Source organism: Perca fluviatilis, chromosome 24 (assembly GCF_010015445.1).
Source record: "Perca fluviatilis chromosome 24, GENO_Pfluv_1.0, whole genome shotgun sequence".
NCBI lineage: Eukaryota > Metazoa > Chordata > Actinopteri > Perciformes > Percidae > Perca > Perca fluviatilis.
Genome location: NC_053135.1, coordinates 13,412,947 through 13,425,628, shown reverse-complemented (window position 1 = coordinate 13,425,628; position 12,682 = coordinate 13,412,947). Strand labels below are relative to the sequence as shown.

Here is a 12,682-nt window from a genome sequence, read left to right as displayed (position 1 = left end):
CACACACACACACACACACACACACAGTAGGAGTAAATTGTTAATTATTTTTCATTGCTTTTACACCAAATGCATTCAATGTCTACATTTTCCAAAATCCATGAACGCTTTTCTCATTCACAATGCTGCAGCACATTGTTCAAATGGTAACAAACCTAAAAAAAACACATTCAAAACAGAATGATGGCAAATTTGGTGCATTTTTGCAGCAACAATATTGAAATATATAGAAAATCTTGATCAATAAAATAAAGTTATAATTCCAAACAGCTGATTTCAGCTGAAAAAAAAGTGGTGAGAACTTTGGCCATCATTATGTGGTCATCTTTGAGCCCCCCTTCTTAAATAGCCTATATTAGAATTATAACTAACTACTGAAAGAATGTAATGTTACAGTAAAGCGCATTAAAAGGAGTGCAAAAAAGTGGATGGACCCACAACCCACAACGTCCCAGACATAGCCTACTTAGCCTATGTCTTTAGGAAAAGTGTCAGGTTCTTCTTTATAAAAAAGTAGCTTCTGCTTTCTCACATGAAAGTCGGTTGCTCGTTACGAGAGTAGCATAGGAGGAGAGCGACCAACGGCATTGAACTGGGGGAATGGCAGTTGGCAACACTGGACTGTGACTGGACGAGAGATGGCAGAGAGAAGTGACGGAGTAGGAAGCGGGTTAGAGATGGACGAAGTTATGAAACTGGAGAATGGGCTATAGTAAGAAGAAATCAACGCAAAAAGAGCAGAAATGCTACATCGGATTATAGTGATAATGATTGCGTGAGGAGAACAGATGTAGTAGAAAGAAGTAGAGATAAGCTTAAGGTGATTGTCAAACGTGCAAGAAGATTTGTTTGGCTCATGGAATCTGATAAGGTTAGCTAATGGAACTCTCCCCGATTTCCTTACCAATGGAAATCGGGGAGGTAAGGAGTGCTAAGATATTGAGAAATGGATCAATATTAATTATATGTAAGGATGGAGAACAACAAGGGAAAGCAATCCGGATGAATAAAGTAGATTATAAGAGAGTGCAGGGTTCTATAATTAAAAGCAGAAAGTTGGTCCGGGGAGTTTTATAAGATTATCAGGTGATGATGTCAAAGGAAATGTAATAAATGCAAAAATAAGTGAGGTCAAACGTCTGTAAGCAAACCGGAATGGGATTAAAACAGATAGTCTCTCGGTTCTGATTATCTTTGATGACTAAAGGCTCCCGGATAACGTATTCATTGGATATATGTGCTATGATGTGAGGCCGTATGTCCCCCCATCCCTAAGATGCTTTAAGTTTCAGAGATTTGGACATGTGGCAGCGGTGTGCAAGGGAAAGCAGATATGTGGTAGATGTGGTGGAGAACATGAATAGGCAAATGTGAAGAGGGGGCAAGGCTGAAGTGATGCAAATGTGGAGGGGAACATAGTTCAGTGTACTGTGGATGCGAGGTTAGCAAAAAAGCAAAAGAGGTGCAGCAGGTCAGGGTTACCCAGGGAATAAGGCAAATCGAAAATGATGTGACAGGGCTGCACTAGGAAACTTTAAAATAATCTTATTGATGATATCCAAGTGTCTCAGGCCTGGGCTGGATCTTCTTAATGGTGTTAATTGTACTTCAGTGGAATGCAAGAAGCTTAATAGCGAATGGTCAAGAGTTAAAAATGTATATTGATAATTTTGAAGAGAAACATGTACTTTATGTACAAGAAACATGGCTTAAACCACAGTTGGATTTTATTATAAAGGGATATACTGAGGTAAGGAAAGATAGGGATACTGGTAGAGGGGGAGGAGTTGCAACATTCATAGAGATTGGAATGAGTTAAGTTAATATGGTGTGGGCACTTTGATTTGCATAACTCACTATGGGGAAGTAATAGCATGGATGCAAATGGTACAGTTATTGAAGAATTTATAGATGATCACAATTTAGTCTGTGTTAATAGGGAAGGCACACACTATAATAACACGCAAAATACAGAAACAGCACTTGATCTAACTTTTGTATCCATTGCAATAGCAGGTATATGTATATGGAATTCTGGTAAGACCTACTTAGCATCATTATGCTGTAAGGTACCAAGATTCATTTTGAAGAGGGAAAGAAAATTCCTAGATGGAAATTAGGAAATGCTAATTGGGAAGCTTTCCAAGACATAAGTGCAAACTGGATGTAAACAAATGTAATGATGATATAGTAATAGTAAGTAGGTAATTAGCTAAAGGAAATATTCCAGAAAGTGCAGGAGCTAGACGTACCAAGAATGTACCCTGGTGGAATAATGAATGTAGTAAAGCCATAAAAAGCAGAAATAAAGCATTTAGGCAACTCAAAAAAACATTCTTTGGAAGCTTTGATTCAATATAAAAGGGCCCTGGCTATAGTAAGGAGAAGAATCAGAACTCAAAAACATACATTTTGGAGGCACTGTTGCAACAGTATTGGAAGAGAAGTACAGTTGTCACATGTCTGGGGAATGATTAGAAGAATGGGGGGGGATCCGAGGGAATTATGACATTCCAGTGTTGAACAGAGGGGACAAAATGGCTAATATTTCAGAGGAGGCCAGGCAGTGTAGAAACAGAACCCTAATGAAGAACCGCAGAATAGTGTAGAAAGCAGAAGTATCAGTAGTAGTCATTAGACTATGTTTGAGCTGAGAAGAGCAATGTTTGGTGCCCGTCAAAGCACTCCTTGGAAATATGGTGTATTCTATAAATAGTTGGAACATATAACAGAGAACTCACTAGCCATAGCGTTAAAACGTTTTAACAGGGTTTGGGATACAGGTCAACTTCCATCAGTGTGGAAACAAGCAGTAATTGTGCCTGTTCTAAAACCATATAACATTTTCTAGAAAGTAAAGCTCTTTTTTCTCCATATCAAAGCCGGTTCCGTAAAGGTCGGAATACAGTGGATTCAATGTTGTGCTTATCAGAAATCAGGAAAGCACAAACCAACAAGGAAGTAGTGATGGCTGTATTATTTGATGTGGAAAAGGCATAAGATATGTTCTGGAAAGAAGGACTTCTAATTAAGTTAAAAATCTTTGGGAATTGGTGGTAGAGCATATAATTGGGTTTTGGATTTTTTACTTGAGAGGAACATACAAATAAGGGTAGGTGCAGAATACTCCAGTGTTTATGTCGCGGAGAATGGTACCCCACAAGGAAGCGTTTGTAGTCCATTGCTTTTCAACATTATGATAAATATTCTCTGTGGTTGATCATGATGTCTTTGTATGCAGATGACAGAGCTTTGTGCATTTGTGAATAGAAAAGTTCAAACTGCAGTGCACGGATGGACAAGAAGATGGGGATTCAAACTGTCTGTGGCGAAAGGTTATCTGTTTCACAAGATGGCTTAAAAGTGCACCCATAACGTTAAAACTGGATGAGCAACCTCTTGAACAAGTAAAAGCAATTAGATTCCTTGGTGTATGGTTTGATGAAAAGTTCACATGGAGAACACATAGGAAACATTCAGAATAAATGTAAAAAGGTTATTAGTGTACTAAATGTTTTGGCATGAAAGGGGGAGCCAGTAGACCATCTCTAAAAAACATATTTTGGGCACTCATGAGACCTGTCTTAGATTATGGTTGTATAGCTTTTATGTCAGCAGCAGAATCACATCTCAAGAAGCTGGATGCCAAGTTCATGCCCTAAGGATACGTAGTGGGTCTTTTAATATTAATAATAATAATAATAATAATAATAATGATAATAATAATAATAATAAATTGAATTTGTATAGCGCTTTTCAAGGACTCAAAGTCACTTTACAGGGCAAGGTAGAGAACAAAGACAAAACAAAGCAAAGCAAAGCAATAAAACAAAACAAGTTTCAGGCACAGATGAAAAAGGAGCGGGGCGTGGGGCTACGGATAGGCAGAGATGATGAGATGGGTCTTGAGGCGGGACTGGAAGATGGTGAGGGACTCAGAGGTGTGGATCTCTTAGGGGAAGGAGGTCCAGAGCGTGGAAGCTGCCCTGGAGAAGGCTCTGTCCCCAAAACTGCGGAGTTTGGACTTGTGGATGGAGGGGAGACCGGCTGAGGTGGATCTGATTTGTAGGTGATCGGGTGGGAGATGGGAAGCCAGTGGAGTTGTTTTAGGACTGGAGTGATGTGGTGCCACAAAACAAACCTCTCTAGTTTCAGAAATGCAGGTGGAAATGGGAGAGATGCCTTTAAGAATAAGACATCTCTCCCATTGGTCATTGAATGCTGGCATACCGGGTTAATCTCCAGGGGCATTGTGATTCACAGCCTGCAAAGAGCATTTTAATAGAATGCTGGGAACACAATGAGTCACATTTCATGAGTTTTGGATGGACAGACAAAGGGTGTGCAGGTGCAGCAGTGTATATCCCAGTGAGTGATACATCAATAAAGAAAAGGTTATCAGACCATTTATCAGTATACACTACAGAGTTGATGGCAGTGTTACTGGCATTACAGTGGATAGAGGAGAAGGAAATACCTAATACTGTTATTGCATCTGTTTTTCAGCACTATCTAGCATTAGATCAGGTATATCATCATTTAAAACAGATATTATCAATGAAATATTTCTTATATTGTACAGAATGCAAATTAAGAACATATATGTTGGTGTGGAGGGAAACGAGAAGGTGGATATTCTTGCAAAACAAACTTAAGATTACATATGTAGACCTACAGGTTCCACTATCAAAACTGAAGTCAAAACATTCATCAGGACATATGCACAAACGGCATGGCAGTATTGGGATATTAGTGAAACAGGAAGGCATCTTTACAATATACAAAAACATGTTGGTGATGGGAGGAAGGTGGGCTTTAAACGTAGAGAAGAAAATATCATTACTCGTCTCAGAATTGAATTGGTCATACAGATCATAACACTTCATAAGGCAGACCTGCACACCATGAAGAAGAAGAAGAGAGTAGCGTAGGTTAGAGCGAGAACGGCAGGTGCGTTGAGTGAGTGACGTCAGTGAGTGCATGGTCATGCAAGGAGTGCAGGCGCAGTCTCTCCATCTGTATAATAGACACCATTTCTTAACCCTTGTGTTGTCTTCCCCGTCGACCTGCAACTTTTTGTTTTTCTGGGTCAAAATGTAAAAGAAATTCCAACGTTTTGGTCTGCTTTTTCGACACTTTTGTCACTTTTTTCAAAGTTTCTGCTGTTTCTGTTTCTCATTCACCCATTTAAACACAATGGGAGAGAAGCTGCTATAAATTCTGTGGAATCTTAATTTCAACACTAAATTTTCAATTTGCTCTTTCCTGTCTTTTGGCCTTATTTGGTATGTCATAGTTATTTTACTTGATCCAGCCTACAGCTCTGAAGACAGTCAATGTATTAAAGCATGTTACGCATGCTCACACACACACACACACACACACACACACACACACACACACACACACACACACAACACACACACACACACACACACACATACACACACACACACACACACAGAAACACACAGGCTGTCAGCTGTAAAAGTTTGTTTTCCGGACTCCATTGTATTGGCAGCTGGCTGTTAGCTGAGTAAAATGGGAGAGACACTTTTCTGTTCCATTTAACTGGCATAGACAAAACCCACTGTGTGTTCACAGAACAAAGTCATCAGAGTGACAGAGAGAAGAGAGGGCAGTGAGGGAGGAAAGGAAATGAAAAGACAATGAGATGCAGAAAAGTGAAAGACAAGCAAGAGGGTGAAGACAGACTAGGAGAGAGACACTCAGCAGGTTAATCTTAAAATGAATGGCCTGTAATTAATCAAGTGACAGTTCAACAGCAGGGAAAAACAGGGAAGGCACTTTCTATTTGCATTTGTACATTCGGACACACACTGTTCTCTCTCATCTATTTATCTCTCTTGTATTTAGTAATAAACCGCAATGCAGGATAAAAACGCCAGCAAACCTCCAGAAAGTCAAGCACAAAGTTGAATTAGGTTTATAATGATGTTATTGATGTTGTTGTGTAATTATACTTTGCATGCAGCACAACCAACATGTATTCTGCATTGTAATTGCTTAATATACTGAATACAACATACTCGCAACAGCCTTGTGTCTTTGATAGTACAAGTACAGTGCATGTTGAAAATGTGCCTGTTTGGAACGCGCGATTGCTTGGCCTGTGGTATTGCTGCTTGTAGAATTCTTCAAAATCAAATTGTAACCCAAAATTACTTAACAGAAGGACCCCAAACCAGTTAATATGCAACTCCACTGTATAGCCTACTACTGACATACAGTATAGGCTACAGTACGTCTACATCAGAGGAAAACATTGTACTTTTACCTGACAGAGAACGCTACAGATTCAGAAGGTAATCACAAATATCACAATGAAATTGTGGAGTAATCAGACATTAGCCTCGTGGACTCATGGCAGTGTGCTACCCACCAGGCCCGTTTTTGAGAGCTAATCAGCACCTATATGCGTTAATCAACCACCAGAACCGGACTGTTTGTGTGTGTGTGTGTGTGTGTGCAGAGAGAGAGAGAGAGAGAGAGAGAGAGAGAGAGAGAGAGAGAGAGAGAGAGAGAGAGAGAGAGAGAGAGAGACGGTATTGTCTTGTGTCGTATGATCGTTAATAAATGTAACACTTCAGCAAATGTGTTAATTTCCATACAGGTTTAGTGGCTTGATGGTTAACGGTGAAGTAGGGGATTTGATTCTCGGGGTATTTTGGCGACAGTAATGTTATTAGTGTTGTAAGTTAGCAGTAGACTTAATAAACCCGACACCAGGGTGAGTATGAAGAAAATGGCTGTGTCTGCCTGGTTCAGCTCTGAGATTTTCTCGCATTGCACAGTGCTGTGAAGAAATAATCTCAGATTACATTATGTTCTGACTCTGTTGTGGTGAATGTAGGCTACAGCTCACAGCAATTTAATACAATTTAGTGTCCAGCTTTTGTTTGATAGCCTATTTAGTGTTGGCAAATTACTTTTTATTGAGTTTACTCTTAGCGAAATAATAGACACTGAAAAGACAGTGTTACGAAGCACCTTTTCCTCCCCAACCTTATTCCACACAACAGTCGCGATGTTGCTTTCAATTATCCGTTTGTGCTCCAGGAAAGTGAAGAAAAGGTAGTTTTGTATATCAAGCAATCATGTCAAATTTGATTTAACGTTGGAAGCAGGAAAAACTGTACTGGAGTCAAAGGCGGTACATGTTTTTAAAAGAAGGAAAAACCTCACTGCAACTTTCACAACCAGCTCTAATTTAAACTCACCAAGCTAAATCCTTAATTCAACAATTATTTATTGAGCCAAGAGCATAACAGGATCTTTTCTACACTACAGCATGTCAGAGGTCAGTATAGCAGAACTGCAGCTTGTTGGGAAGTGATTTAGTAGTACAGAAGCTGCTCTTCTTGTTTATCCAACATTTTAGTATCAACAGCTCGGCCAATCAATTTCAGAGTAAGATACTTTTCAACACCTAAATCCTGGACCAAGACAGTAATAGTGTACGGTGCTTCAACTTGGAGCAGCATGCTGCAATTCAGGCTAGTGTATTAGAAAGCAGTGGAAATCAGCAGTTGTTGTTTTAATAGATTTCAGCTTTATTGTTTGCAGTGTATGGGAGTTAACAAGGGGAACTAAGGCCCACACATCAGACACTAAGACAAGCGAGGAGAATTAGCTGTACAAACAGGCAGCAAAGTCTGTCTCCTGGCTAGAGTCTGTGTGATGATAACTTATAGAGTAAACAAAATTAGCAGAAAGCTGCAACACACACATACAGAACAAGCACATCTTGGTGGCAAGATCTAATTACTGCGCAAAACCAAAGACAAAACTATCTCCCATTCAATCTATTTCCCCGAGAAACAACAACAGGAGTATTCTGAGCCCACTGAGAGGGAAATTGAGATTTTTTTTTTTTAAAGAGATGAAAATTAGCCCACAAGGTATTTGTCTTCCTACGAAATTTTCCCAACGCTCTGTGTGATCGGCAAAGTGTGTGCATCTTTAATACAGATTTCAGTGTTGGTGACAATGTGTGTCCTTACCTGAAGTTTGCTCTCCAAAACAGCAGTGGCGCTGTCTCCGTTGGTCTCGTCCACCACTACCACCATGTGGGTGAGAGAGTTCACCCTCACCTGCTCCAGCTCCAGGTCCTCCTGGAGGAGCTGCAACACAGGAACACACCCACAGTTTTCTGATGGTGACTTAATGACAAAATGTGGCTGGCAGCAAGACCACAGGACTTCAGAAACAAAGCAATGTAAACACGGGTGGTAAAGAGAACCGTTACCAGTAATCACTATGGATTGAAAGTTTCTTTTTGTGGCAGATATTTAGGTTATCATATTTCGAACTTTAAAATGTTCAACTCATTTGGACATCTAGACTATTGAGATTTTTGACATATTTTATACTTTTTAAATGTCAACTTTTTAGCCCATTTTAAGAGTATTTCAAAGTTTGAAAATTCCGCCCATCTTTAGACCTTTACATCTCCTCTTTCACCCCTTTATTATATATATAACTTAATTCTCAAGCTTAAAGCTCCAGCTCTTCAAAAGACAAACACACTAATTTAAATTAGATGTTCAACTGAGTCTTCCAGATGAATTTATCACTTGCACTGGACATTTCAAATCCTTTTAGTGCTTCAACTTAATCTTCTTTCGGCACTTATTTAAACTGATGATTCAACTTTGTTCACGGTCCACACTTAAATTGACACTTAATCCAGCCCTTCAATTTAAACTGCCTTTTAAATTATTTTTTTACTGCGACTTTCAGTATTTTAATTGAGATGTAATAACAGCATTTCAGCAGCGCACATGTACAATTTCTTTAGAAAATGTATTCTTTTCTCATAGTTTAATCAGTGGAATAGGTTTTTCTTTAAATAGATTAATGTTTATTGTTGTTTAGTCTAGAAAATGGACAAATTTGAATTAGGATCTTTAGAATTAGGATTGGCACAATAAATAAATGTTATTGTAAACCCTGAATTTATAGAAGAGACGAAGTACAAACTTTTGTCTATAGCTATAAAAGCAAACCACAGCCACATTTTATTAGAGGTTTGTCAGTGAGAAACTCTCCAGTTTTTACGAGTTTCCATTTTTCAATCTGTGTACACACAGTACTGAAACAAGAGCCTTCACTAAAAACTACCAAATTGCTTATTCCCCTCACTGCTGGCAACAGGATTCCATTTTCAAAGCTTCTCTGAAAGCCTCCATTTTCTCAAAATGTTTTCTCCAATGGTTGCAATCCCAGTCAAAATTAGTTTCTAGTGTGCAGCAGGGGAAATGGTTGCAAAAACATTGTGAGTCTGCTATGTTTATTTCTTTGGCAAACCTATGATTTCCAAGTGAATGTCAGCACGTTGTGTTTGGTGTCTGTCCTCACTCTTGGCGTAAAATTGTACAGCAATATATGATTGGTGGTAATTTAGCCAATCAGAGCCCATTTTCCAGTTCACGTCTGTATAACAGCAGGACACTTGAGTGCCTGTGCTTATTTCCCACATCTGTAATTACAGTAGGACATCTACGTAGGTGTCTGTTATGTAAACTGCTAAAGTCAGTTGTACAGGTGAAGTGTCTGTAGGCACCTGTGTTGTCATCAGATAATGATGAGATATATCAGATAAAATCTATGTTAAATCAGTTTGCCTAAAATTACAAAACCATTGATTTTGGCAAGACTAAATTAACTGAAATGTTAAATAGAATCTGATAGGAAATTTGCCACAGGACTAAATAAAAAAAATAGCTGAAAACATTTAAGGAGAAAATTTTTTTACTAAAAGTAATGACTTAAGGTTAACTTAAATGTAATGACTTCATTGACTAAAACTGGACTAAAATGTTTTTGAGTTGTCAATGTTGGTATCTGCAGTGGTAAAATAGGTACTCAAAAACACAGTCAACACTGTGGAGTACTTCTGCTTCCTGGGCTCCATCATCTACCAGGACCTCAAGTAGGAGCTGAACATCACAACAAACCACACATGCAGTCTGGTAACCGGAGACCTTTAGTATGTGTTGACAGTGTCATTCCTCCCACCCCCTCGTGCTCAGCATCCACAAAAAATACTGCTTAAGTTATGCTGCAAAATGCCTGCTCCATTAACAACAAGCATGACATCATTACAGAAAAGAAAATAGACTTTCTCTGCTTAACTGAAACCTGGCAAAATAAAGAGGATTACATGACACTAAACCAAGCCACCCCACCCGGCTATGTTTACATCCAGAAGCTTGCAGCTCCCTGGATCCAATGCCTACAGCCCTGGTCAAAGCATGTCTGCCTGTCCTGTGTCCCATCATGGTGGATGTTATCAACTGCTTCTTGGAATCTGGCGTAGTACCTAACTACTTTAAACTGCCTCAGTCACCCCTATCCTCAAGAAGCCAGGTTCAGATACGGAGGATGCAAACAACTACAGGCCAATCTCCAACCTTCCATTCCTAAGTAAAATACGGGAAAAAGCAGTTGCATCAGCATATATCCAACCATGAGCTCTATGAACCCCTTCAGTCAGGATTTAGACCATATCGTAGTACAGAGACTGCAGAGGAGAGGAGAGAGAATTCAAAATAATGGTTAAGTAACATAGTTCGTTGTAAAATAGAAATGACTTAAATGAATAAACTGAACTGACTAAACTAAACTAATGTAATGTGGTGTTTTTTTCCAACAGTGTTTTACTGAATGATATGTATAAAAGTGTGACTGCAAATTAATTGTCTGGGTGCTTGGTGACCTGTGTAGGTTTACCATGTGACATCCAAAAGTGACAGGGCGTTCGTCACACTCTGGCACAGCTCTCTACTGGTTTCAGTCTTACCTCTCACACAGGAAGCAATTTGTCACCATTAACAACTCCGCTCCGATCCAGCTCCCATCAACCAAGGCGTGCCTCAAGGCTCTTTGCTTGGACCCATGCTCTTCACCATCTACATACTTCCCCTTGGTCAGATTATCAGGCAACATGGTCTCAGTTTCCACTCCTACGCCGATGATACACAGCTCTATATCAGCACCAAACCCCTGGAACACCCTGCCTGCAGAAATGCTACATCCCTGGACATGCACTATTCATTTTAAAATGAGACAATTATCTAGTTTCCGAGTCAAGGTTTACATTAATTGAAACTCTGGACTATATGCAAGATGGAATGCAATGGATTGACATTAACTATTGATTAAATATTAAATTTAAAACATTGATTAGCTGGGCATTCTGGGCAATATGGATGCACATCTCTCAGTAAATAATAACTACAAAGTATTCAGTCAAGCCATAGTATAAATAGTATTTTATATTTGAAAATGTATAAAGGGAAATCTGAGGGAGCCAGTTTGAATGGGTCTGTTGCAGCTGATAAAATTAATAATATTATTGTTATCTATCATTTACAGGCACAAGTTTTGATTCAAGTTTGTCAGGAGATGCTGGATCTTCAGCCAGTATGAGCACAGACTTTACACAATATTAGTTATTAATAATAAGTGTATGTTCTTTACCTTGTGTATCATAGCTTTTGGTTGTGTCTTATCTTTTCTACATTCTGACAAACGAAGACAGGTGAAATGTAGCCTTTTTCTATGAGAATGTAACACTTTAACCAGATTAAGCAAAAGGCCATGAGGAGAACCATTCATAGTGTTAGGGGGTAAAAGACAAATACTGTTTTTGTGCAGTCTATTTTAAGATAAAGTTGCTTCTAATTGCTCTTACTTTAGTCTTTACATGTATAGTGTGCATTATGAGTGTTTAAACTAATATTTACAAAACCAATGGTGGTTTAGTGCCATGTGAAGTGGTAACAATGTGGAGTGTCGCCAAACCAAATTCTGCTTAGGGCTCCCAAAAGTCTAGGGCTTGCCTGGCCTCTCATCTCCAACATGAAAAATACTGAAGTATGGGGGAAAGGTTTCAATCAACAGTTGACTAAACCAACATCACTTAAAAGACCAGCAGGGTTGGGGGCTGGTAGGTACGATAAGGAGTCTTTTATGCATATTTGCCCACTGTCACCAGTATTGTAATGTAACAAAGTACAAATACTTCGCTACTGTACTTAAGTAGAATTTCCACGTCTGTACTGTACTTCGTTATTTATATTTCCGGAATTTTTTACTTTTACTCCATTACATTTCCCCTAAGCATCTTAGTTACTCGTTACTACAAAATAAAATCTGAAGAAATTTGTTACACTGGAAAAAAGCAGGTTTGGTAAAGGTTTGGTGAGATGCCTCACTTCTCACTCGCTAAAGCAGAGAGCTCAACACACAGGGTGAAAAGAGGAGCTGCAGCAATAGCGAGCCGAAGTCACGCCCATTTACGTCCGGTCCATGGGACCTATCTTTTTCGGAAAAAATATGAACGGGAGTCAATGGAGGGACAATAATTATTTTTTGGTCCGGTTTGAATTGAGCCATGAATTACACATTTAAGGTCAAGAAAGTCTCAGTTTATTGTGAAACTGTTGAAGTATAAGACTGTGAAAATACGTAATTAGAAAGACTACATACTTCATAGTCGCATGGAAGACGTCTCGCTGAAGCTACAATGTCTGTGTGTATCGTATCCGGGATGTAACTTTACTCAAATGAGCAGATGATCTTGCTTGTTCTTTTCCTTATCTGCTGAAAACACTTCACTGGATAAAACATATCAGGTAAGATAATGTTAGATGTG

The 12,682-nt window shown here is 39.0% G+C and overlaps 1 protein-coding gene across 23 annotated transcripts in view; it reads right to left on the bottom strand.

Moving 5' to 3' along the window:
* Positions 1-12,682, bottom strand: part of dmd (dystrophin) — a 470,394-nt gene that overhangs the window by 260,976 nt on the left and 196,736 nt on the right. For all 23 annotated transcript variants that reach the window (XM_039793561.1, XM_039793552.1, XM_039793539.1 and 20 more), the window contains one exon: positions 8,025-8,144. In XM_039793561.1, the coding sequence (XP_039649495.1) occupies positions 8,025-8,144 (120 nt within the window). The remainder of the gene's footprint in view (positions 1-8,024; positions 8,145-12,682) is intronic.